Source organism: Acipenser ruthenus, chromosome 4, assembly GCF_902713425.1.
Source record: "Acipenser ruthenus chromosome 4, fAciRut3.2 maternal haplotype, whole genome shotgun sequence".
NCBI classification, from domain to species: domain Eukaryota; kingdom Metazoa; phylum Chordata; class Actinopteri; order Acipenseriformes; family Acipenseridae; genus Acipenser; species Acipenser ruthenus.
Genome location: NC_081192.1, coordinates 80,086,636 through 80,110,927, shown reverse-complemented (window position 1 = coordinate 80,110,927; position 24,292 = coordinate 80,086,636). Strand labels below are relative to the sequence as shown.

General features: G+C 40.4%; 1 protein-coding gene across 1 annotated transcript in view; it reads right to left on the bottom strand.

Annotated features, from left to right (window-relative positions):
• Positions 1–24,292, bottom strand: part of LOC117399402 (leucine--tRNA ligase, mitochondrial-like) — a 79,204-nt gene that overhangs the window by 1,804 nt on the left and 53,108 nt on the right. The window contains exons 13-20 of the mRNA XM_033998521.3: positions 23,871–23,969; positions 15,296–15,433; positions 14,716–14,819; positions 12,802–12,984; positions 12,270–12,439; positions 9,501–9,578; positions 8,955–9,066; positions 1,784–1,911 (exon numbers count right to left, since the gene is read on the bottom strand). Of these exons, the coding sequence (XP_033854412.2) occupies positions 1,784–1,911; positions 8,955–9,066; positions 9,501–9,578; positions 12,270–12,439; positions 12,802–12,984; positions 14,716–14,819; positions 15,296–15,433; positions 23,871–23,969 (1,012 nt within the window). The remainder of the gene's footprint in view (positions 1–1,783; positions 1,912–8,954; positions 9,067–9,500; positions 9,579–12,269; positions 12,440–12,801; positions 12,985–14,715; positions 14,820–15,295; positions 15,434–23,870; positions 23,970–24,292) is intronic.

Here is a 24,292-nt window from a genome sequence, read left to right as displayed (position 1 = left end):
GGCTGAACTGTCTAGGGTACCCTGTACAATACAGAGGAGATCACTGTGCACGGAAAACATAAAAGAAAGGAAAAATGCAATAACAGTATCCCACAAGCCTGCTGACTTCAAAATTAAATTAATAGAGAAACTGTATGCTGTCTAGAAATACTACATAGACAATTTGTGGATGTAGAGATGTGGGTTATCTGTCAGCTACGGCAACATCCCTGCAAACATTTTAAATAAAGTATGTAGATGTCTACTGCACTGCGAGCCCCTGACTCATCACTGGCTGCATTATGTATGAGAGAATTACTTGTCATAAAATCTATATTGCAGGTTCTAAATATGTTATTTTTTATAAATCAAACCGTTCCTTTATGTCTGGTTTTACGGTTATACCATTAATAACTACCAGTAGGTGGAACGATAAGCCTTGTTTGTGTCCCGTTAGTTGGTCCCTTCTACTTTTTTGTTCCATCATACTGGAGCCTGTAGAACAATCTGGTATATGTCTGAAATATCCCAATGATCTTAACTTATTATTCTTGTTGTTGAGATTCACTTTATGTATCATTTTCTGGTTCAGTCTTTTAAAACTCAGACGTTTTTAAGATCACTGTGACCTCAATACAGCTCTCTGTAGGTTGCGTTACATGAGTGTTTGACTTTTCTCGAGAAATTTGTGTCTCATGAAATAAACGTGGACGTGGTGCCTTTTTGTGTTTAAATGTAAAGCCTCTCATTTCCTTTGGAACGCCTACTTTTCCCCGAACGCGATGCAAATGAAGGAGAGGGGGAGGGGGGTCAGATTTAAATTAGCCTTGCTGACGGCCCACTTAGATTCTCGTGCTGTTAAACGTGAAAGTCCCCCAAATAGTGTTTACATGAGCAGAGAAAAGTTTCACGAGAGAGAATCCACGTGTCATTGTGTGTGACGTAAATGGTTATTAAAGATCTGATTTGCTGATGGATAGAGCCTGTTTTTTTAATACTTTGTTTTAGTGTTGTTGTCCACACTGCTTTTCACACATCATCTGTGGAGGTGGGTGGTTATATCTTTATTATTAATAATCTGGCCGTGGTTGAACAGGCGTTTGGCTATTGCAAGGGAGGTGGTAGATACTACTGAAGTGTACTGAAGTGAACCACGAGTTTGTTCCCCAAATTATTACTGCCTGCTGTATCCTGCACAATCTGTGCCAGGAGCGTAAGGATGTGTTCAGGCATCAGCGGCTGCTGACGGTGAGCGAAGCGGAGGAACAGCTACCTCAGCCGGCAGCAAGAATTCTACAACAGCGATATGAAGAGGGTCCTGCTATTAGAGATGCACTGATATCTTTATTTTTGTAACCTGACGGTGTACTTTTATTTTGTATCACATTTTTGTTTCATTAGCTGATTTTTTATCTATTTATACCAAATATAGCATCCTCATTTGTGCTGTACTTGTATGACTGCTTCTGCTAAATAAAGAATTGGAATATTGAGTATTGTTGATTCCCAAGAAATAAGTCACAAATATTCCACACCACATTTTATTTTGGGAGTGGGTTAAACAATGTTTGTGTTGTGCATTGTATCAAGCTGCCTCATCATATCCTCTTCCCTTATGGATATTAACAACCGAGCCTCTTCATCGGACTTGGAAAGTAATGAGATGTTTTCATGTGAACAAAAACAGAACGGCTCTCCCTTGATGGAGAAGATTATCTATGCAGCATGTACCGATCTCTCTGTAACAATGTGGTATTAAGGATCTTTACCGTGAACCATTTTCACAGTGTTGTTCCTTACTCACCCTGACAGTCACTTCCACTGTGTCTGGCTGTTGTAGATACTCTGGATCCACGCTGGGCCATGGCTGAAGCAGCACGTCACAATCCCACTGCCAGCGGCTCGCCAGTTTGTTCTGCACCTGAGACAGCCCTGAAACAAAAAGGCGACGACAGTCAGAGTACCTAATGCTGTAAAGAAAGAATATAGCTCAAGTACAAACAGTATACAACTAGCAAACATTAGACTAGTCAGAAGCTTGCCTTCAGGGCAGACTTAAAAGAACTGTTGGGGGCAGTCTGGGGAATTCTACACTGCTTTAACCTATACTGTATGTGTTTAGTGGCTGGGGATAAGCCTTTGTCTCCAGCCGGGAAAACATACGGCACTTTCCCAAATTCCAAATTTATCACAGTGTAGGTAAATCTCAAAGGCAGAGGCTGTCTATCAAATGCTAAAGCTATCTGCAGGCAGCTTCTTGAGGGAAAACAGAAGTTAGGATCTCATAGAGCAGAAAGGACTTTAGAACTTTTTTTTTTTTTTTTTTTTTTTTATAGAAGCCTACTCATTCTGAAATACTCAAGGGTAAAACAATTTCTTCTGTGCCGGAAAGCATTTCCTGCCTGGCCTTTCACTGCAATTATCCACAAAATAAACAAATTGAATTACCACTTGATGTTTAAAATTCTGGATAATCTCTTGTTAGACTGAGTACTGAGAATGTGTCAGACACAGATAGAACTCTGTAATAAATATTGCTTTTATCTTTCCACATTCAGACTAATCATGGAACATTAGGAATGATTAACAATATGGTATACAATCTCCAAAAATATACATGTGCCAAAATTAAAATGAAGTGCTTGGGGTTTTGTAACGCAGACGGTTAAAAGACAAGCCATTCTCATTGCAGTCACCCTTTACTTTACAATTCTTTGCAAATGAAAAGTACTATTGCAAAACTATATTGACGACCCCTTGCTGATTGCGCAAATCCCCTTTCACAAAATTAGCAACAGGGTCAGTGTTGTTCTGAGGCACAAGGTTTCAGGAAGGATATACATTTCCTTATCCTCTTAGTGTCAGACACATTCTGCCCTGAATGAGGAAACGCACATATGACGCAGCTGCTATGTCCGTTTGTGTGTTTTGTTTCCCAGGGTTGCCATGTTTTACTTTTAAAGAAAGAGCACATCTTTGTCATCAAGAAAACACAACCTTTGGGCTGCCATGGTGTGTTTCCATCCTGGCTGCATGTCCGCCTGCTGAACTACTAATTGTGGGAGTCTGGAACCAACTCCCCGGTAATGTTGTTGAAGCTGACACCCTGGGATCCTTCAAGAAGCTGCTTGATGAGATTCTGGGATCAATAAGCTACTAACAACCAAACGAGCAAGATGGGCCGAATGGCCTCCTCTCGTTTGTAAGCTTTCTTATGTTCTTATGTACTGTCACCTGCTATTATGATATGGTCAATGAAGTTTATCCAAAAGTCACTGAAGACAATGAGAAAGACTTTCAGTCTAAATGTTTGTCAAACAATTTTAGAAAGCATCTTTTATTATTACAACTCGACAGTTTTCACAATCTAGAAAACAAAAAAGTTCCCCTGTAAATCCAAATGTATCAATAAGGCATTACGTGGTAAAATGTAGCATTACAGTGAGTAACATTATAACAATTCATGTCATCAATGCAAGTACTTAATAAGTCCCACTTAAAAAAAAAAAAGATCTAATCATTATGAACCTGAACTTTCGTGATGATTCTTCGTAGCAAAGTCCAATTATTATGTTCAAATATAGAAATGTTGGTACAGTAGCCCCTCGCTAAACCGGACATGTCTGGAGACAAACAAACACAATCTTAAACACACATTTATAGTGCTTAATTTATTTTAAATGTATAAATCACACCGCTGAAAGTACACAGAACACGATGTGGCTGCCAGTAAAACACACAGCCTACCTGCTACTTTTGTTTTCTATTGGTATGAGTCAGACTTTCTTTCCAAAAAAAAATTAAAGACTTCAAATTCAGAATTGCAATTATTATAGTGCCTATCTTGCGTTTCGAACACCTGGAGTTCATCAGTATTTCTGAAAGCTTCTCGTCCTTTTCCAGCCGTGCGATCGCAGTCAGTTTAAACGCTGTAGGGTTAGTTTATATGTCCCCTTTTAATTATCTTCTCAATTTCAGCAATTTAGTAGGCTATTTGTATCTGCTCGTCCTTTCTGGTGTCACTAAGTTTTTTCTTTTTTTTTTAAGTGTGTCTCTTTGGATCATGCAATTCAGTGACCTAGCGTCACACTTAATTGACTATTATTGTACGTTTTCATTCCTACCCCAGTGCCTCAGGTGTGCTGCGACACTGCCCCTCACACAGCCTTGCTCTCTCATAGATTTCTGTGTTGTGCAGGATTTCCACTACAGGAGGAAATGCAAGGTTCAACCGGTACTACACTTCCTACTGTTCATCACTGCAGCTCACATACATAATAGATGACAATAGCGTGGAGCTGATTTAATCTGCCCCCTAGCACACTTAATTGACTTTAGTCACTCAAACACGCCTGGCACTGCCTTAGTATTATTATTATTTTTTTCTTAGCAGACGCCCTTATCCAGGGCAACTTACAGTCGTAAACAAAAATACATTTCAAGTATCTCCCCCTCTGTGTGGCATGTGCATCACGTTTACTGATGACTCACGCTAACATGCTTGCTCTTCTATCATACATGTACGGTATATAGCAAGATGTACCATATTCCTGTCATTCCAACTATGCAAACATCTTGCATAACTGCAATTAAATGAGTTACAGTACAAGATACTGCAGACAAGAGCAACCAGAACTCCAGATAGGGTTTTGGGTCTGGGAGTAACTTACCCTGAGAGAGTAAAATGTATTTTCCAGGGGTAAAATGCAACATTACCATGAGTAACCTCGATAAATACTGTACAATCTTTAATGGTAATGGGGTAGGTATTAAAAAAGAGCCTTCCATTTTACTTTAAACTACTGTACAACCACGCGTGTGTTCTACAAGGTTCTTTGTCGGCTCAGTGCATTTTTTTCGAGGTATCACACTGATTCTGCAAATTAATAATGTTACTTATATTTTAACATTATATTCTTAAACTCAGTGAACCTGTTAAAACTTGAATATAAAGCCATACAGATAAATAAATACGGAAATGTATTAATAAGTTATAAAATAGTCTGTTTAATATTATAGGCACCTTTTTTTAGCAGTTGCCTCTGACGATGATTCCAGACAATTGGATTTGTAGGTGGACTGGGGTGTTTATGCTTCAACTTGTGTAGCTTCGAATTTTTCTTATAATTACTGTGATTGGCTGCAAAGACAACAGGGCTAGCCAGAGATTGGATAATGTTTGTTGGGTTGGTTTTTCTTGTGTTCAGTTTCCTAGTAACTGAAGACACTGTATTCTGGGAGATGTAGTTGTTAGTGGAAGTTTTAGCGGAAAAGGGAGGGGATGTAGACAAGCTGTGCAGCAAAATTGCTATGCGTAGTTTTACGTATTAAATTTAAATTTAGCGCGTATTTCGGATTTTTTAATGCATAAAAATGGTAGGCATGCAGCTTATCTGGACCGCTGAGAGCAACCACACTAATCCTAAGAAAAGGCAAAAATAATTATACTGCTTCAGCCTAGGACAAAAGGGTAAGAGTTTAATTAAAGTTTATAAATCCTAAATAGTAAACTTAGAACAGAGAGCAGGACCAGAGGGAGCAAGTAAGTTCTGAACAGTTCAGAATGCATTGAATATAACTGTAACCCGGTAGTAGTCGTCCACATCGGTACAAACAACATTGCAAGACACAGACCAAAATCCCTGCAAAACAAATTCAGAGAGCTAGGAAGGAAATAAAGACAAGACCAACCAAGGCTTCACCTTCCTTGAACATTGGACCACATTTTACAACAAGGACTATCTGTATAGGCGGGACGGACTGCACTTAAATAAAAAGGGAACCACTCTACTCAGAGAAAGGATCCTCGAGGAGGTTCAGAAGCATTTAAACTAGAAAAGAAGGGGGGAGAAATCAACAAAAAACAGATGGGAGACTACATCAAAACAAGGGCAACAACTCAGGTAAGATAGCCATTAAATGTATTTATCTAAATGCTAGAAGTCTCAAAAATATAATGTTAGAACTTGAAGCTACTGCACTAACAAGTAACTATGATGTGATAGGTGTTACAGAAACTTGGTTATCTGAGAGTGATGAGACTAATTTAATATTAGTGGGTATACACTGTATAGGAAAGACAGGCAGGACAGAAGAGGCGGAGGGGTAGCGCTATACATCAAAAATAGTCTTGAAGCCCAGGTGTTAAATCTGGAAGAAAAAAACAACGCAAAAGCAATATGGGTCAGAATAATGGACAATAATTCAAAGGTCATAATAATAGGGGCATGCTATAGACCGCCAAATATAGATACTGAGCAAAATAATCTGTTATACCAGACCTTAGAAATGCATGTAGCAAAGGAGAAGCCATACTAATGGGGGATTTCAACTTCCCCCATATAAAATGGGAAAACCCGGTGGGGAGCACGACAGACGAAATTGAAATGGTAGAAATGACAAATGACTGCTTCCTAACGGGGCATGCCTTGATTTAGTCTTTTCAAATAACGGAGACAGAATAACTAAAACAGAGGTCGGAGAACCATTGGCAAACTCAGATCACAACATGGTCTCATTTAAAGTGCTTTTTAAAACCCAAAAAGTAATGACTAAAGCCAAGGTTTACAATTTTAAAAAGGCAAACTATGAAGGAATGAAACAGCAACTAATAGAAGTAGATTGGAGTAAAACAGAGAAAACTTCCACAGAGAAAGGATGGCTATTTTTCAAAAAATGTAGTACTAGAGGCGCAAAATCTAAAACAAAATGGCAAAATGGTTTAATAGATCAATTGAAAAAAATATTCAGAAAAAAGTCACCATACAGAGCGTTTAAAAGGGACCAAGAACAAAGTACACAGAAAGAGTACTTGGAACTGCAAGCGCAAGTCAAAAAGGAAGCTAGAAAGACCAAGAGAGAGATAGAATTGAACAGTCAAGGGGGCTAAAACCAATTCCAAAGTTTTTCCAATATTACAATAGCAAAAGAACATTCAAGGAGGAAGCAAAATGCCTAAGATACAAATGGCAACATCATAGATGAAGAGAAAAAAATAGCAAATATGTTAAATGATTACTTTTCACAAGTTTTTACAAAGGAGGATACGGACAACATGCCCCACATGTCAACCTGTTCCTATCCAGTTTTAAATAACTTTAGCATAACAGATGCTGGTTTTAGGAAAGGGAGATCATGTCTAACTAACCTGCTTGATTTTTTTGAGGATGCAACATCGACAATGGATGATTACAAAGCATATCACATGGTTTATTTAGAATTCTAGAAAGCTTTTGACAAAGTCTTGCATAACAGATTAATTCTCAAACTGAACACAGTAGGGGTTCAAGGAAATGCATGCACATGATTAGGGAGTGGTTAACATGTGGAAAACAGAAAGTACTGATTTGAGGAGAAACCTCAAAATGGAGTGAGATAACCAGTGGAGTACCACAGAGATCAGTATTAGGTCCTCTGCTCTTCCTAATCTACATTAATGACTTAGATTCTGGTACAGTAAGCAAACTTGTTAAATTTGCAGACGACACAAAAATAGGAGGAGTGGCAAACACCTTTGCAGCAGCAAAGGTCATTCAAAATTATCTAGACATCATTCAAAACTGGGCAGACACATGGCAAATGACATTTAATAGAGAAAATTGTAAGGTACTGCACGCAGGCAATAAAAATGTGCATTATAAATATCATATGGGAGATACTGAAATTGAAGAAGGCATCTATGAAAAAGACCTAGGAGTTTATGTTGACTTAGAAATGTCTTCATTTAGACAATGTGGGGAAGCTATAAAAAAGGCCAACAAGATGCTTGGATATATAGTGAAAAGTGTTGAATTTAAATCAAGGGACATAATGTTAAAACTTTACAATGCATTAGTAGACCTCATCTAGAATATTGTGTTCAGTTCTGGTCACCTTGCTAAAAAAAGGATATTGCTGCTCTAGAAAGAGTGCAAAGAAGAGCACCCACAATTATTCCTGGTTTAAAAAGCATGTCATATGCAGACAGGCTCATAGAATTGATTCTATTCAGTCTTGAACAAAGAAGACTACACGGCGATCTGATTCAAGCATTCAAAATTCTAAAAGGTATTGACAATGTCGACCCAGGGGATTTTTTCAACCTGAAAAAAGAAACAAGGATGAGAGGTCACAAATCGAGATTAGATAAAGGGGCATTCAGAACAGAACAAAGGAGGCACTTTTTTACAAAGAGAATTGTGGGAGTCTGGAACAAACTCCCCAGTAATGTTGTTGAAGCTGACGCCCTGGGATCCTTCAAGAAGCTGCTTGATGAGATTCTGGGATCAATAAGCTACTAACAACCAAACGAGCAAGATGGTCCGAATGGCCTCCTCTTGTTTGCAACCTTTCTTATGTAAGTAAAAACACCTAAAAACAAATACTCTGCCCTCTGAAATAAGCTTCCCTTAGATAGGGCAAATCATGTGCTTGCAGGGGTGGAGCCTCGATGGGCTGAGCAACCTGTTCTCGTTACCATGTCATTACAAAACGTCAATATAAAAGTACAACATATTCCAGGTTTAAATGGGTTCAGATGTACAGCTTAACTTTGCTGGGGGTAATTTATTATTACACAGGGTGAGCAATATACTGAGGTGACAGTATTCTATATAGTATACCATGGTGTTTTTGATAGGGTACAACATGTGTGCGTTATGCAAAAGCTGTGCATTATACAGTCCAAGTATGTAACCCGAGGCTGCAAAGTCAAGCATGTTATACACAGGGTGAAGCGTCAGATTCCAATAATTTCTATATTATTGGACCATATTGCATGTGCTTTTGTGTCAAAAAGTAATGGGTTGATAGAGTTATATTTAAGAAGAAGCATTATTCAAAACATCTGTTCTCTGCTAAAATAAGCACTGCCTTAGGCCTCCTGTTCCAGAGGGAAGAATGCTCCCTACACTGGTGCCAATAAGGGTTCTGGAATGCAGGGAGCTCAGAATAGACTTCATGTCACCACTGCTAAAGAACCACAGGATTACATGTACCTCTCCATAACTCGGAGGCCAGGTGAGGAGCCATGGGAGCAGCCATCACACACAGAGTGGCCAGGGCCTCTTCAAACTCAGGACTGTGAAGAACAACGCGTTGGGAGGCTTGCTGTCGAGACACAGGGAAGGAAGGAATGAAATAAAAATTCAAACTGGAACATGATGTGTTTGTGTTGGTCATTTACATATATGTATGTATGTATGTCTGCCTGCATGTCCGTGTTTAAGAATACAAACACATTTACAACTACTGAAAGATGTGCAAGCATTAGCAAGTGTGGAAAGCCTATGGACTTCAGACACAAACGCAATGAGGAAAAGGTTATTGTGTAGGATTAGTATTTTCTGAATGTCTAGCTATGCAGTATTTTCTGAATTTATTTTGTTTATGATTGTAGCGCATGCATGAGAGATGCAATGCGCGTGGTACATAAGTGTTTCTATTTTTCATCCAACCGTGTGTGTGCATGTGTTTTGTTTTCTCATGCAGTGCAGTGTTCCCCACGGTGTCCTCTCCCAGCCAGAATTTTCTCTCAGACTCACCGAGAGTGTGTTGGTGAGACCCATGAGGCGGGAGATTGCCGCGTTCAGCAGGAAATCCTCTGTGAAGTGATTCGTTACCTAGAGGTACAAAAGCAACAGGGAGGAACATCACACACTGCATAGAGCAGCCACAGGGCAACACAAACCCACATGTCACTGTTTAAGAAGGGCCAAGCTTCAAAGCTGAGGGCTTCCGAATTCGTAATAACAAGAAAAACAGTATATGGTGTACAGTATAAAAAACAATACAGGCAGCTGTGCTGTAGATTTTATTGTAGAGTAAGCAATTAAAAAGTAAAATCTTGAGAAGTTTCAGTAATTTAATAGATTTATGATCCATGATTAACCATATTAAAAACTCTAAACCTGCTTTTAAATTATTATGACTAGGCTACAGGATAGGGGGTAATAAGGAGTTATTTATAAAGCTGGTTTAAAAGACACATTAAAGAACAACTAACTTCAAATTTAATTTCAGATTTTACTACCCTCATTTAAGGATGTTTGCAATCATTCGGAGTGGTTCTTAATGCAATTATTATTATTATTATTATTATTATTATTATTATTATTATTATTATTATTATTATTTAGTTTTTATTATAGTGTTAAGGTGCCCTGACCAGAGCTAAGGAGTTGCTAATCAGTTCTAGATGCCTGATGGTGCTGGCGCTTGTAAATATAAAGCTGATCTAGCCAACATTCTGTACTGTATGCCAATGGAAGGCAGCTAGAATGAAGAGCAGCTCATGAAAATTAAAAAGGTTGAAGGACAGTAAAATAAATCTAAAGATTCGTACTCTTTAATATTACCCAGCCCTTGAAAATACAACATGCATTGGTGCTGAGCTGAATAAGTGAAAGCAGCAGAGTGGGGGAAGTTGTGGCTATGATCATCTGTTTCCATAGTGACACTAGCAAGGGTGATGGTGTGAGCCTACATTATTTTAAGCCAGGTCTGCTGCTTTGAGTTCTTATTGTGAAGGTTTACCACATTAGTCTACAGCCGACGCAGAGTCCAACCGTTTGGTCTCGAGGTGGACCTTAGTTTTTAAATGTTCTGTGTGTCTGTGTGTGTAACAATAACAGGGTGACTCACCACCACAAGAGGTATGTGGCTCTTATTTCTTTTCAGCTCAGCTCTATTTCAGTTCAGTTCTATCTATTTTCTGTATACACAACAGCATACAAAAATACACCCAGATACACACTGAAACATATTATTAAAAAACAAATGAATGCCTTAAAAGCACATAATGAGCCACAGAAGACCAACACCACAGAATAAAAAGCTCTCCGAATTTGCTCCCTTTGGATCTTTCTGTCTGAAAACGTATTTTCTCAATCATATGGCATCTTGAAATCTGCTCGGCTATTACGGAAATAAACTTTTGTTTGAATCAAAATCCGTTTGTGCTGCTATATTATCAGAAGAGATTTCAAGCTCAGAGATAATAAACAGCAGATACTTTGTTAATGAGGACGTCATGATCCTAATACCCCTTTCACACAGACGAGCTACAATGGCTCAGAACCGGCACAGATGCTGCATTTTGGTCTGTGTGAATTGCCTATAACATCACAGAGCCATCATATTTTATGCCTTCTCTGAACCACCTCGCGAGATGGTTCAGAGATGGCACTAAACCGTCTCAACTCCTGTGTGAAAGAATATGCCGGCACTGAAGAGCGATAGTGGGTGTGGATTGAAAGTCAGCATCCCACGTGACTGTATATTGGACGTGTTGGGTATTTTTGTCGTTGGTGTTACACGCTTTCATTTTTTTCAACTACAATGGCTGATCAAGAACGAGATAGTAATTGGAGTCTGGAAGAAGTTAAGGAATTGTTAGCTTTACGGGCTGACGAGGAGGTGAATTCACAAATAGACGGGACGGTGCGTGATGCTGTAATTTATGGCCGAATCGCCGTTGCCATGAAAACGATTGGTTGACTGACAGGTTTGAAAGTTGTACTCACATGACCCCTTTGGCTGTGTGAAAGGGTTATGATGGTGTTATACCGGTATAGATTGTGCAATTTCGTGCTGTGTGAATGAGTATTTTAAATAATTTTTAAAACGTCTCTGTGAAGGCTCAGTAGCGGCATTTGTGTGTGAAAGGGGCTTAAGACACAATGTGACCAAATGAGTTTGGCAAGATGTTGACGCACTGATTATATATATTTGTAAATTCCTGTATACTTGATTGTGAGCCTGTCCTGTTACAGTATTGCTGCACACCGCTTACATATCAACTAAAAACCTATTTCCAGAACAAATAAGAAAGAATGTAACTTGGCAAATAAGCTTGAGAGGGAATTGTGCATGAGCTGTTGATAAACTTGTGTCTGCACACTGATTCATGAGTGAGTTAACCTAATCCAACTATCAAACTAAGAGGTCACAACCTCACTTGCTTTTTAAACAACAATTACATCATTGACTAGAATGTGCGGAATGTATTTGAAATTCTATTTTTATCTGTCCATCAAGCTTCTCTCTGTATTAGTACAAAGAGCATATTTATTTTCAAGAGCTATTATCGATTGACTCATTTTATGGAAAGAACAGTTTCTAAAAAGACCGATAATAAACCAGTTGTGTATGCAGTATTTACTATTACTTACAGCTAACAAAACCTACTTTAAATAGTCACTTTTGGTTCACCCCATCAGCTGTGCTAAAATGTACAATGTACTCACTCTCCAGGTTGTCTTGGTATTTGTATTAACAGTAATAAAGAACACTGCAAAATCCTTAACCCTAACCTGAGACAGAGCATAGTTTTTGTTATCCCAAATCTTCTTTGCTTCCGTCTTCTCCTTTTTGCTCAGCAGGTCCGGACTGGGAAGTATCCCAGAATTCCGAGCATCAATGAATTTGGTCATCAAGGTCCAGAGTCTAGACTGCCATCTCAGTACTCCAGGGATTGCATCCGCTGAGGAGAAGACAAAAAAGTGTCAGGACAGATTGAAACATCACTTCTTCAAATGCATCTATGCAGTCTCTTATCAGTAGAAGGTTTCGTATTAAACGTTTCTCCTACAGATAAGAGATACAGTATTGCTCATACAAAAGAACGTTCAGTTCATGTATAGATATAGAAAAGAAAATTGCAGAAAAAGGCATAATTACAACTTGGTTGCAAAAATATTACAATAGTGAAAGGCACCAAATATACAACTTATCCTCCTTGCTGTAGTGCGGTGAGGATCAACAGTCTCTGATTTTGAGGCTGATTTTGCCTCCCTAGCACCAGAGCCAATGTGATGCTCCATGTGGAATCCACAAGTATCTTACTCTTGACATCCCAGAGAATGTCCTGCTCAGGGGGCGCTGCATACAGGATGTAGAGGCGCACTGTGTCTATCCCATACTGCTTCACCACCTCCTCCGGGTCGACCCCATTGTGTTTCGACTTGCTCATCTTCTCCCAGGTCACCTGCAGTGCCTTCTTACTGTCAGCGTGAACAGGCTCCGTACCTTGAACAACAAGTTCATCGTACTAAAACTATTGTATGCATTTTACACTTAACAGCAGTGTCCTACAATCACGTTCAAGTACTTCTTCGTGTCTGCTTACTACATAAAAAATTTGGGAGCGTCACATTACATTTTTTACTGTCACATTTTTAAGATGTTTTCCAATTTTTCTGAGCACTTAAGAAGGAATACTTTATACCCTTTGTATTTGCATAATACATTTTTATCGGTTTAGTATCTCATAATATGATTGCTATGTGATCACCAGCATGTTTTACCTTAAAATACACAAGATATAATATCCACTACAACCCCTGGCGGTTCCTGGATGAAAAATGTTAAAGGTTCAGCACCAAAGCTACAGTACACCTGCCTTCACCCCTATTTATATTTTAGGAAGGAAAGGGACAATGAAACCTCATGCTCAAAGGGAACAAAGAGGAAAATAAAGCTGGGTTCTGTGTTCTTGATAATATACAATAAAGCTCCGGGTGTGGTCTTTTAATCTATTTTGAAATTTATTGTACAGTACCTTTTGTTTACTGGTGTCATTTGTCTCATAGCTGCATATTGCCCTCATGTATTCATGTCACTTGACTTGAATTTCAAGAAAACTAAATACATGTAAAACATGCTGAACTACTACAGTTCATCCCACAACTACTAAATAAATCTCCTGCGTAGAGGTACAGTCACCTGTAGTAAGCGCTCTGCATCCCATAATAGTACTGTACTCGGCTGACAAACTGTAATTTGATTGGTAAGACACAAGAGGTATGTTGCTATGTACATTTCAGAAGTGGTGTTCGCTTGTTCCCAGTGTCTGTATGAGCTTTAGCTATTACCACTGCACACATGCCGGCACACACCCACATGAAGCATCAGCTTTCTTACGGTATATTAAGTCCCGGATAAACTGACAGATCTTAAAATGAAGCCCTGTACATTGTTCAGCTTTACTAATCCTATGGGACAGGTGAACAACAAAGAGTTAAATATTCATTTTGAAATGGTACTGGAGAGTATTATTGGTAGAAAATGGATTGAAAAAGTTGATAGGGTGAAAACACAGTCTACATTTTCCTGTGTCACTGAGGCCAGACCATGAGTCAGCATGCAACAATGCGTTTTAGAAAATCAAAAAATGTACATCATATATAATAATGATTGTGCCAACCATAACAGCAACTTACATATGTTAAAAATAAATCTGTTCCAAGATGTAATATGTTGCTTCACACACTGGTACTAGTCATGGTACACCAATATTGTTTTTCCTTTAAGCTAATTTGTTTGTACAGCACAGTCATTTGTACAGCAGACTCTTTTGTAGGTCAAAATGGTATCAGGGGCTTTGGGAACAGTGGACAGCCCATAGGAACCTTGATAAACAGCTGTGGATTGTTCAATACATATAATTATTTAAAAGGTGTGACAATAGTTTAAAATCTTCAGAAAGTTTAAACTGCTGTTCTGTTTCCATATCACTTCCTGGGTCGGATTAAAGAGGTGACCTTTAGCACAGGATGTGATAAAGAACCGGGAAGCAGCAGTTTAAAGGCTATTGGATGGTAAGTGAAAATCTGCACATCCCCATTAAAGTATAAAAATAAAAGAACAAAAACCTGAAAGATATAGGATACTGTGATTAGGTTTCTAGTTCTAATACAAGGTATTATTCACAGTCTTAGCCCTTCCTGTGATGCAGCACTGAGCAGAACGATCTCTCACCTGAGAAGTCGATCTCCTCCCTCTTCAGAAACTGGCCGCTTTCTGCTAACCTGAAGGTCTGCCCCTTGATGAGGCCCTGGACAAGAAGCTTGTGGAAAGGCTCTCTGCAAGATGAACAAACGAGTCATCGAGATGCCTGAGAAGAAATGTGGAACAGAGTAATACAGCCCTCATCTTTCTACAGCACAGACAGTTATAAGGCAGTATGGAAACACCATTTCACTAGCACGTGCGTTTTTGTCATAAGGCGGAACTAGCACTGTGTTTAACTAGGGTCCCTACTAGAGTGTTTTAAAGGGGAGCACCGTATAAGGAGATCTAGTTTTACAGTATAACACTATCAAGAACCTACTCAGAAGAATAAATTAACTGCTTTTTCCTTCAACTGCTATTACGGTAAGCACTTTATTACCAGTTGTATACATTTGCCTTGTCAATCCTGCTATAGGAATACTTCTAAGATCCATACTACTGATAGCATAGGTGTTAGTTCTCAACTGCAAGCGCCGAAGCTAACATGATAAACTACAAAAAAGATCAAATAAAAAGTTGCACAGCTGAAACATTGCTTTTCTCCTACCTGTGCTTCACGAGGTTCTGGTCTTTACAGAAGTGGCTGAAGAATCGTGCATAGTATAAATGCATAACAGCATGCTCCTTCCCTCCGATGTACAAATCCACAGGCATCCAGTGATCTGCAAGGACCCGGTCAAAAGGCCTGCAAATGTAAAGGTTATATAGATTTACACACACAGGAACTGACAGAGGCTCATAAAACACAACTTGATAATGAAACACTCTGTCAAAACCTGAAAATCAATTGGTTCCTTAAAGAAATCTCATTAGAGAAGTGTTTTCAACTCCCCGTTATGAATGTGTGTATATATATTAAACTGTTTCATTCTAAAACCACCAGCAAATCTTTTCATTTCAAGGTTGTCATTTTCCCAGGATAAAAACAGCAATTTTATATGTCAGGGAGTCTAGTCTCCACAGTCTTAAAAAACTGTGCAGATGTTATTCATAAAAAATATTTCACTGACTGTCAGTCACTTGATCCAATTAATTTTTGTACACTAGTGGGTAGCCCACATGTTTAATTGACCCATGTAAACTCAGGTCTCAAAATCAGTTAATTATTTCATTAAACCACATAAACCTTGTTTAAAATAGCCTCTCCAGGACCGGAGTTGGCCATGCCTTCAGGAAACACATGAAAGACTTAATTCGAAAAGATTAACAGTAGAAATGTTTTAAAAAAAAAATGCAACCCTGGTTTATGGTACTATAATTATAGTACTTATTTGAGGTTGCTGGACAGGACAACAGACATCAAGGAAAACATATGCTCCTGTAGTCGTATACTGGCTTCAGCGCTCATATTAACTGTGTGTCTTTAAATTGTTGAAATGAACAGAATGACTCGATTTCACTCATATGGATTAATAATACAACAGTTCAGAGTGCAATGTGAAAAGTGGACACTAGGTGGCAGTATTGTAATAGCAACACAAATCCTTTCCAAAATGTGCACCCGATTCCTTTTTTAAACATCTAAATACACAAGCACTAGATGAGGTGAGGGATTCTTAACCTACAAGCATTAGGAACCTCATGGATTATCTGAGCCATTCATTCAAATTCTTGTGGTAACAGGGGCTTCAGTTTTAAACACCTTAATGTAATCCAAGAGAAATAACTGTAAAAACACATGATTACATTTCAACAGACAATTGTGTTTTTTATTTATTTATAATGGACTTTAATAGGGCACACTCAGTAGAAGCCATGTTCAATATTATCAGTTATAGCTGGTAATATCTGCTGTGTCAAGCATTAACACTTAATTTAGCAGCAAGTAGGATATGTAGGAGATATTATCACAACATAACCAGGGTTATTATCATAACCCTGGTTCCCTGAAATAGAGTGTGACACAGCTGCTGCTCCGCCACCGAGAGCTTAAAACTCACCTAATGCTCTGTTGACCAGTTCATAAGCAGTCTTAACTGTGCCTGTCAACCATTTAGACAGATGCTGCTTAGACAGTGCCTGTCCCTGGGACTTAGCCCAATTAACAGACAAATAATTGTTCTGACTGCCTCCAGCTTTTAGTCCTGTCAACATAATAAGCTAATGCCAGCACTGGGCAAAGTGTATGGAGCTGGCGCTCCCTGTCAGACTGGAAAGGAGGGGGATGAAAAGCCTCCAATTACACCGACTGGTTAACATCAAAAGTCGAGATGGTCTTCGGCAAAAAAGCAGGGTTAGTACGAAGGGTAACCTTCGTTCTGGCCTCTGAAAAGATTAGACAGGCTTTCGATACTGAGAATGCTTGCATCTCACTCACCCGCTTAGCGGAGGTGATTGCAAGCAAGAAAGCCGCCTTGAAAGATAAAAATTTGAGCTCCGCTGAGTGCATGGGCTCAAACTGAGGTTTCATCAGTACATTAAGCACCACATTCAACCTCCAACGAGGAACTATATCATTCACCAGTGGTCTAAGCTGCTGGGTGCCTTTCAAAAATTGCCCCGCCTGGAAATTAGCTCCTAGGGAGACTGAATCGAATTTTTATTTATTTATTTATTGTTGTTATAAATTTAGTCATCACCAATGATTTTTACCTCAGTTTTCTCCCCAGTTTGGAATGCCAATTATTATTTTTATCCTGGTTCACCGCTGCAACTCCGCGCCGACTTGGGAAACAGTGGCAGACACACGTGTCCTCTGAAACGTATCTCGCCAAGCCATCTTTTTTTGCACTGCAGGTCTACAGCGAAGCCACCACAGATCGAAGGACAACACAGATCTGAATGGCTTCTACAGCAGACCCGGAAGCACCCTGTCGGCCACAGGAGTCGCTGGTGCGCGGTGAACAGCGGATTACCCTGCCGACCTGAGCCCTCCCCACCCGGGCGGCGCTCAGCCAATTGTGCGCCGCCCCCTGGGAACTCCCAGCGACGATCGGCGATGGCATAACCTGGATTCGAACCAGTGATCTCCAGGCTATAGGGCGCATCCTGCACTCCACGCAGAGCGCCTTTGCTGGATGTGTCACTCGGGAGCCCCCTGACATAGTACACCAAGATGGCTGCCAAATAGATCTTTAAAGTAGATGGGGATTTCCCCTCATCTAAAAAGGTCCTGTAAAAACTGCAGTTTAACTGCCATGGGGCATGTCGTGGGTTCGAAACCACAAGACAAGCACCACGTCTGGAGTACGCCCCACTTATAGCCATATTGGGAACGGGTAGAGGCTGCCCTGGTGTTTTGTAGGGTGTCAATCACCCTTTTCGATAACCCAGATGGCTCAGATGTAGCCGTTCAGGGGCCAGACCCAGAGCCTTAGACTCGATGGGTTGGGGTGCCACAAGGTGCCCTGCACCTGACTGAGCAGGTCACGGCGCATCGGCAGTTTCCACAGCTGGCCGCTCAGGAGCTGCATCAGGGAGGAGAACCAAATTCTCCTGGGCCAGTATGGGGCTATTAGGAGCACCTTGGCCCGTTCCTGTCTGACTTTCTCCAGACATAGCGGGAGCAGCACAAGCAGTGGAAACGCATAGAGTAGATGTGCTGGCCACAGGTGTGCCAGAGCGTCTAATCCTAGAGGTCCCCAGTCTCCTTTTATGAAGAACCACAGGGGACAGTGTGCCAACTCCTGAGAGGCAAAGAGGTCTACCTCTGCTCTCCCGAATCTCTCCCAAATGAGGCTCATGACCTCGGGATGGAGTCTCTATTCTGCACCACTGGGGACCCCCATCGAGAGAAGGTCAGCAGTAGAGAGTGACAAAGACGGGACTCCCGCAGTACAGGGAAATAATTGTGTTAAATTTTGTGGGATGGGATGGTACAGGAGTGAAGCTTGCGGGAACGGGAAATAAAAAAAAATAAAGCTCTCAGGACGGGCAAGAATGGGATTTAAGCTTCCGGGAATGGAAAGGAACGGGACTACTCTGCCACCAGCAGACAGGAAGAGTGTTTTTTTGCTCTTTAAAGTCATTCAAGAGCCTACACATGGAATTTGACTTTCACCAAAAACAAAATAATATTAACAGGTCTCATATAATCACATTAATTTTACCAAATTATGTTTAATCACGCTACAATTAATCAAATAATACCCGGAAATACACAGAGGGCCTCCATTTCCTGGTGTGGGGCCAGGAGACTGTGACCTCGCAGAGGGAGATACCCACAGGCTCCTTGCATCTGCCAGTATGGCTGACAGCGACCGTGAAAGTGAGAGTAGCCTAATTTTATCAGTTTCAGAAACCTCTTATGAATGTGAATCATGTAGTGATGGATCTGAGATAGAGAGAGAAAACAGGGCTTGTCTCCCGTATCAATTGAGACGTATGCCTCCGAAATCAGAAGGGTCAAACTCGGAGAGAGAACTCCGACAACACCAACGCGGACGGATCAGAGGTGATGTCCGCGGAGAATCAGCGTCTTGGCAACACGGAATGGTTAATAAAAACCCTTACGTTTAACATAGATACTTAAAATATTTCATGTTACCCATAATTGTACAGTTATGTCAGTCCTTTAGTTAACAATATTGATACATGAATTATTGATACTAGTAGAATAACCGAACTCTGTGAATTGCTACTGGCATGTATTTAACATATCCCTCTCGATATACATATGTACAGTATATTAAGGATGTGCACATTTTCGGTTTTTATGAATATTACACCTAATCATGCAGAGATGCCAACGGCTACGATTTGGCCGTAGCAGCTGTACTATTTTGGAGGTTCTGCTACGGCGCTACGTTGAAGGGGTATGTATAATAATACGATTTTTAATAAATAAATAAATGATGGATACTCCCTGAAAGTTTATGAAATATTATTTCAATACCATGTTTTTTTTTAGTTTTTTTTTATGAATTAATGGTTCTTAATACTGTATTTCACTGCCAGTTTATTGTGGCATTGACATACTAAAATCTCTGAGCCGGGTTGCTTAGTAACCGATTTAGAAACTGAAACTGCCGCACAAAACTCTAAACAGTTGTTTTTATATTACCGAATTTATATATATCATTATATTGCACACTGTGCTTATAAAGACCCTGTGCTTGCACTGTATTTATTTCTGAAAACTAAAAACAAATTACTAGTAGTATACCAGTAGTGTTTAATGCAAAACCCTATAAACCCTCATTTTATACATGAATACAAAAATATCTGAACCTCCAAATAATAGTTGATCTCTGTTTATCACGGGATGGGATGGGACAGGGTTTTTTTTGACAGGACAGCATGGTACAAGAATTAAAAAAAAAAAAGAAAAAAAAAGAAAAAGAAAAAAGTTACAGGACGAGATGGGACAGGAAGAATTTGGACAGGACAGGATGGGACAGGACTGAAGTTTCATTCCTGTGTCACGCTCTAGTCCACAGTCCAGTTGATCACCCCAGGCATGTGAACTATGTGCCCATAGCAGAAGCTTGTGGGCCACATGGTGGAGACTGGGTGACCGCAAACCACCCTGGCAGTTGATGTAGGGCACCACAGACGACTTCCCTCTTCGTGACGCTTCCCAGTGCCACGTCTAGGCATAAATGGGCCAGCTGTCTCCACCAAGAGAGTGCCTGTAGGAGGTTGCGATTCAACATGGGCTGACAAGCCGTGTGGTTGAACCAATCCTGCAGGGAGTGCACATGCAGGAGACCCAGTGGAAGGGCGTTGGATACTGCTGCCATCAGGCCCATAAGCCTGTGGAAAGCCACTACTGGCAGTGCTCTGCCGAGCTGAAACAGCTCTAGGCAGGCGGTTACTCTCTCCACTTTGTCATCTGACAGAGTGGTCAACATGAGCCCCAAGTCCAAACGCACGCCTAGTTAGGTAACTATCTGGGTGGGCACTAACTGGCTCTTTGCATAATTCACCTTCAGGGCCAACCGATGTAGGTGGTTGGTAACGAACTCTGTGTGTTCGTGTACCTGTGTTGGAGACTTGGCGGAAATGAGCCAATCGTCCAGGTAGTTGAGGACCCTGATGCATCCGAGTCTCAGTGGGGCCAGTATAGCCTCCATGCACTTTGCATGTATGCGTGAAGCTAGAGAGAGGCTGAACGGCAGAACACAGAACTGTTATATTGTTCCCTGAAACGTTAACCTCAGGTACTTCCTGTACATTGGTTTTATGAGGATGTGAAAATAGGTACCGATACAATGCACTCTGTACCGAACGGTAACCTCGGTCCCAGTATACCAGGAGCGGGAGCGACAGTGTCGCAGTTACCGTTAGTGGTGTATTAACAGGGATGCCCTGTAACAGTCACTGGCTAACCTTCCAGTCAGTACAGACATGGGACTTGAAGCAGCCTGCTTGTAAAACAAGCCTTTGTAAAAGTGTGCTGATAGCTACACTAATACAGCATCAAGCTGCTAAAGTAGGCATGCCCACAGTAGCTGCTTGGTTTCGTGTCAATCCTTACTCTGTAAGAAAAAGAGAGAGAAACACAATATGAATATATTATAATAATATAAAATAACATACAATATACAGTGCCTTGCGAAAGTATTCGGCCCCCTTGAACTTTGCGATCTTTTGCCACATTTCAGGCTTCAAACATAAAGATATGAAACTGTAATTTTTTGTGAAGAATCAACAACAAGTGGGACACAATCATGAAGTGGAACGAAATTTATTGGATATGTCAAACTTTTTTAACAAATAAAAAACTGAAAAATTGGGCGTGCAAAATTATTCAGCCCCTTTACTTTCAGTGCAGCAAACTCTCTCCAGAAGTTCAGTGAGGATCTCTGAATGATCCAATGTTGACCTAAATGACTAATGATGATAAATAGAATCCACCTGTGTGTAAGTCTCCGTATAAATGCACCTGCACTGTGATAGTCTCAGAGGTCCGTTTAAAGCGCAGAGAGCATCATGAAGAACAAGGAACACACCAGGCAGGTCCGAGATACTGTTGTGGAGAAGTTTAAAGCCGGATTTGGATACAAAAAGATTTCCCAAGCTTTAAACATCCCAAGGAGCACTGTGCAAGCGATAATATTGAAATGGAAGGAGTATCAGACCACTGCAAATCTACCAAGACCTGGCCGTCCCTCTAAACTTTCAGCTCATACAAGGAGAAGACTGATCAGAGATGCAGCCAAGAGGCCCATGATCACTCTGGATGAACTGCAGAGATCTACAGCTGAGGTGGGAGACTCTGTCCATAGGACAACAATCAGTCGTATACTGCACAAATCTGGCCTTTATGGAAGAGTGGCAAGAAGAAAGCCATTTCTTAAAGATATCCATAAAAAGTGTCGTTTACAGTTTGCCACAAGCCACCTGGGAGACACACCAAACATGTGGAAGAAGGTGCTCTGGTCAGATGAAACCAAAATCGAACTTTTTGGCAACAATGCAAAACGTTATGTTTGGCGTAAAAGCAACACAGCTCATCACCCTGAACACACCATCCCCACTGTCAAACATGGTGGTGGCAGCATCATGGTTTGGGCCTGCTTTTCTTCAGCAGGGACAGGGAAGATGGTTAAAATTGATGGGAAGATGGATGGAGCCAAATACAGGACCATTCTGGAAGAAAACCTGATGGAGTCTGCAAAAGACCTGAGACTGGGACGGAGATTTGTCTTCCAACAAGACAATGATCCAAAACATAAAGCAAAATCTACAATGGAATGGTTCACAAATAAACATATCCAGGTGTTAGAATGGCCAAGTCAAAGTCCAGACCTGAATCCAATCGAGAATCTGTGGAAGAACTGAAAACGGCTGTTCACAAATGCTCTCCATCCAACCTCACTGAGCTCGAGCTGTTTTGCAAGGAGGAATGGGCAAAAATTTCAGTCTCTCGATGTGCAAAACTGATAGAGACATACCCCAAGCGACTTACAGCTGTAATCGCAGCAAAAGGTGGCGCTACAAAGTATTAACTTAAGGGGGCTGAATAATTTTGCACGCCCAATTTTTCAGTTTTTTATTTGTTAAAAAAGTTTGAAATATCCAATAAATTTCGTTCCACTTCATGATGTGTCCCACTTGTTGTTGATTCTTCACAAAAAATTACAGTTTCATATCTTTATGTTTGAAGCCTGAAATGTGGCAAAAGGTCGCAAAGTTCAAGGGGGCCGAATACTTTCGCAAGGCACTGTATTACACACAACCGGAACGCAAGCGAACACGGTTGAACATGTTTTTTTTTTTTTTAAACTACGGTGGAATAGACAGATTACACAGCCAACTGAGTGCTAAGGATTCCAGGAAGGACGGCACTTGAGCCGCAGGCTTCCCGTGGGGCAATAGGCCGCGGCAGGACTTTACCAGCACTCGGCTGAAATACAAGAAAAGCTAGAAATAAACAATTTTTTTACTTCAGCAATCAATGGAAAGCAAAGTTAAAAAATGTGAAAGAAACGTAATTAGAAAGGTGATCATTTATATCAACACTCTCCCAAGTATTCAGGATCAGCTGAAAAGGAAAATGACATCGTTGTCAGTGCACCCAGCTCCTTTAGGCTCTCGGGGGCGGAGCAGCAGATACGTCACGCTGCTCTGACGACAAGTCTTTGGTATAAAGTTTTCAGGTTCGGGTGTCTTAAAGGGAAACACCCATTTTGTAATGGTTAATATTCCCTACTTGAAAGGGAACCACACCCTACCCAGGGTCTTTATACGATACAAGTGGCTGCGTGTCTCTAATCCTCTTGTAATGCAAACACAACCCTCTGGGGAGTCTTACTGCTATATATACACTGTAATTGGTCACTAAAGGACACACACCATTAAGGTCTGATTTTGGCCCATTAACCAGTAGAGATCAAAACATCTTATACTGCGCATTACTTTACATGCTACGCATAAAACCGTTTCGACAGAATACTTTACTGCTGCCCACTTTATGTTGACATGCCTATGTATTTTTTGCACACAGTAATTCATGACTTGTATTTACTTTTATTTTCTTTGCATTTTAAATACACCCCACTGCCCAAATGAATTAACAAATAAACAAACAATAATAATACATCCTCTATCATTTCTATTCCAGCCCTTCATCTTGTACCACTATTAAGTTAATTAAATCAAGAAGACAAACACTTACTATTCCTGCGTAACCCAGCAATTCATTTCTTTGGTGGACAATTAATTTAAAAGTTTCTCACCTCTGTGCGTTGTGAGGATCTGTGTATCTGAAGTAATACCAGGCCGAATCTACAAATGTATCCATAGTGTCTGTTTCCCTGCGAGCTGGGCCCCTACACCTAGGGAGGAAACATTAGGAATCAGAGTCAGCACATTACAATTTCTTCTAAAAATCAAACAACAAAATGTACACCATAAGCAACTTATGCTGTGCCAACCCGTAAAGCAATTTACTTAAAAAGAAATGAATGTTCCCAGATGCAATCTGTTGCTTCAGACGCTGACACTAGTCATGGTACACCGATAATCATTTCCTTTAGGCAATGGCCAAGAATTTGTTTGTATACTCTCTGGAGGACAAAAACTAAATCAGGGGCTCTGGTACTATTAGTATTCTCTCCAAACAGAACCCTGTGTACTACTAATAAAAGTTAAACCAAGT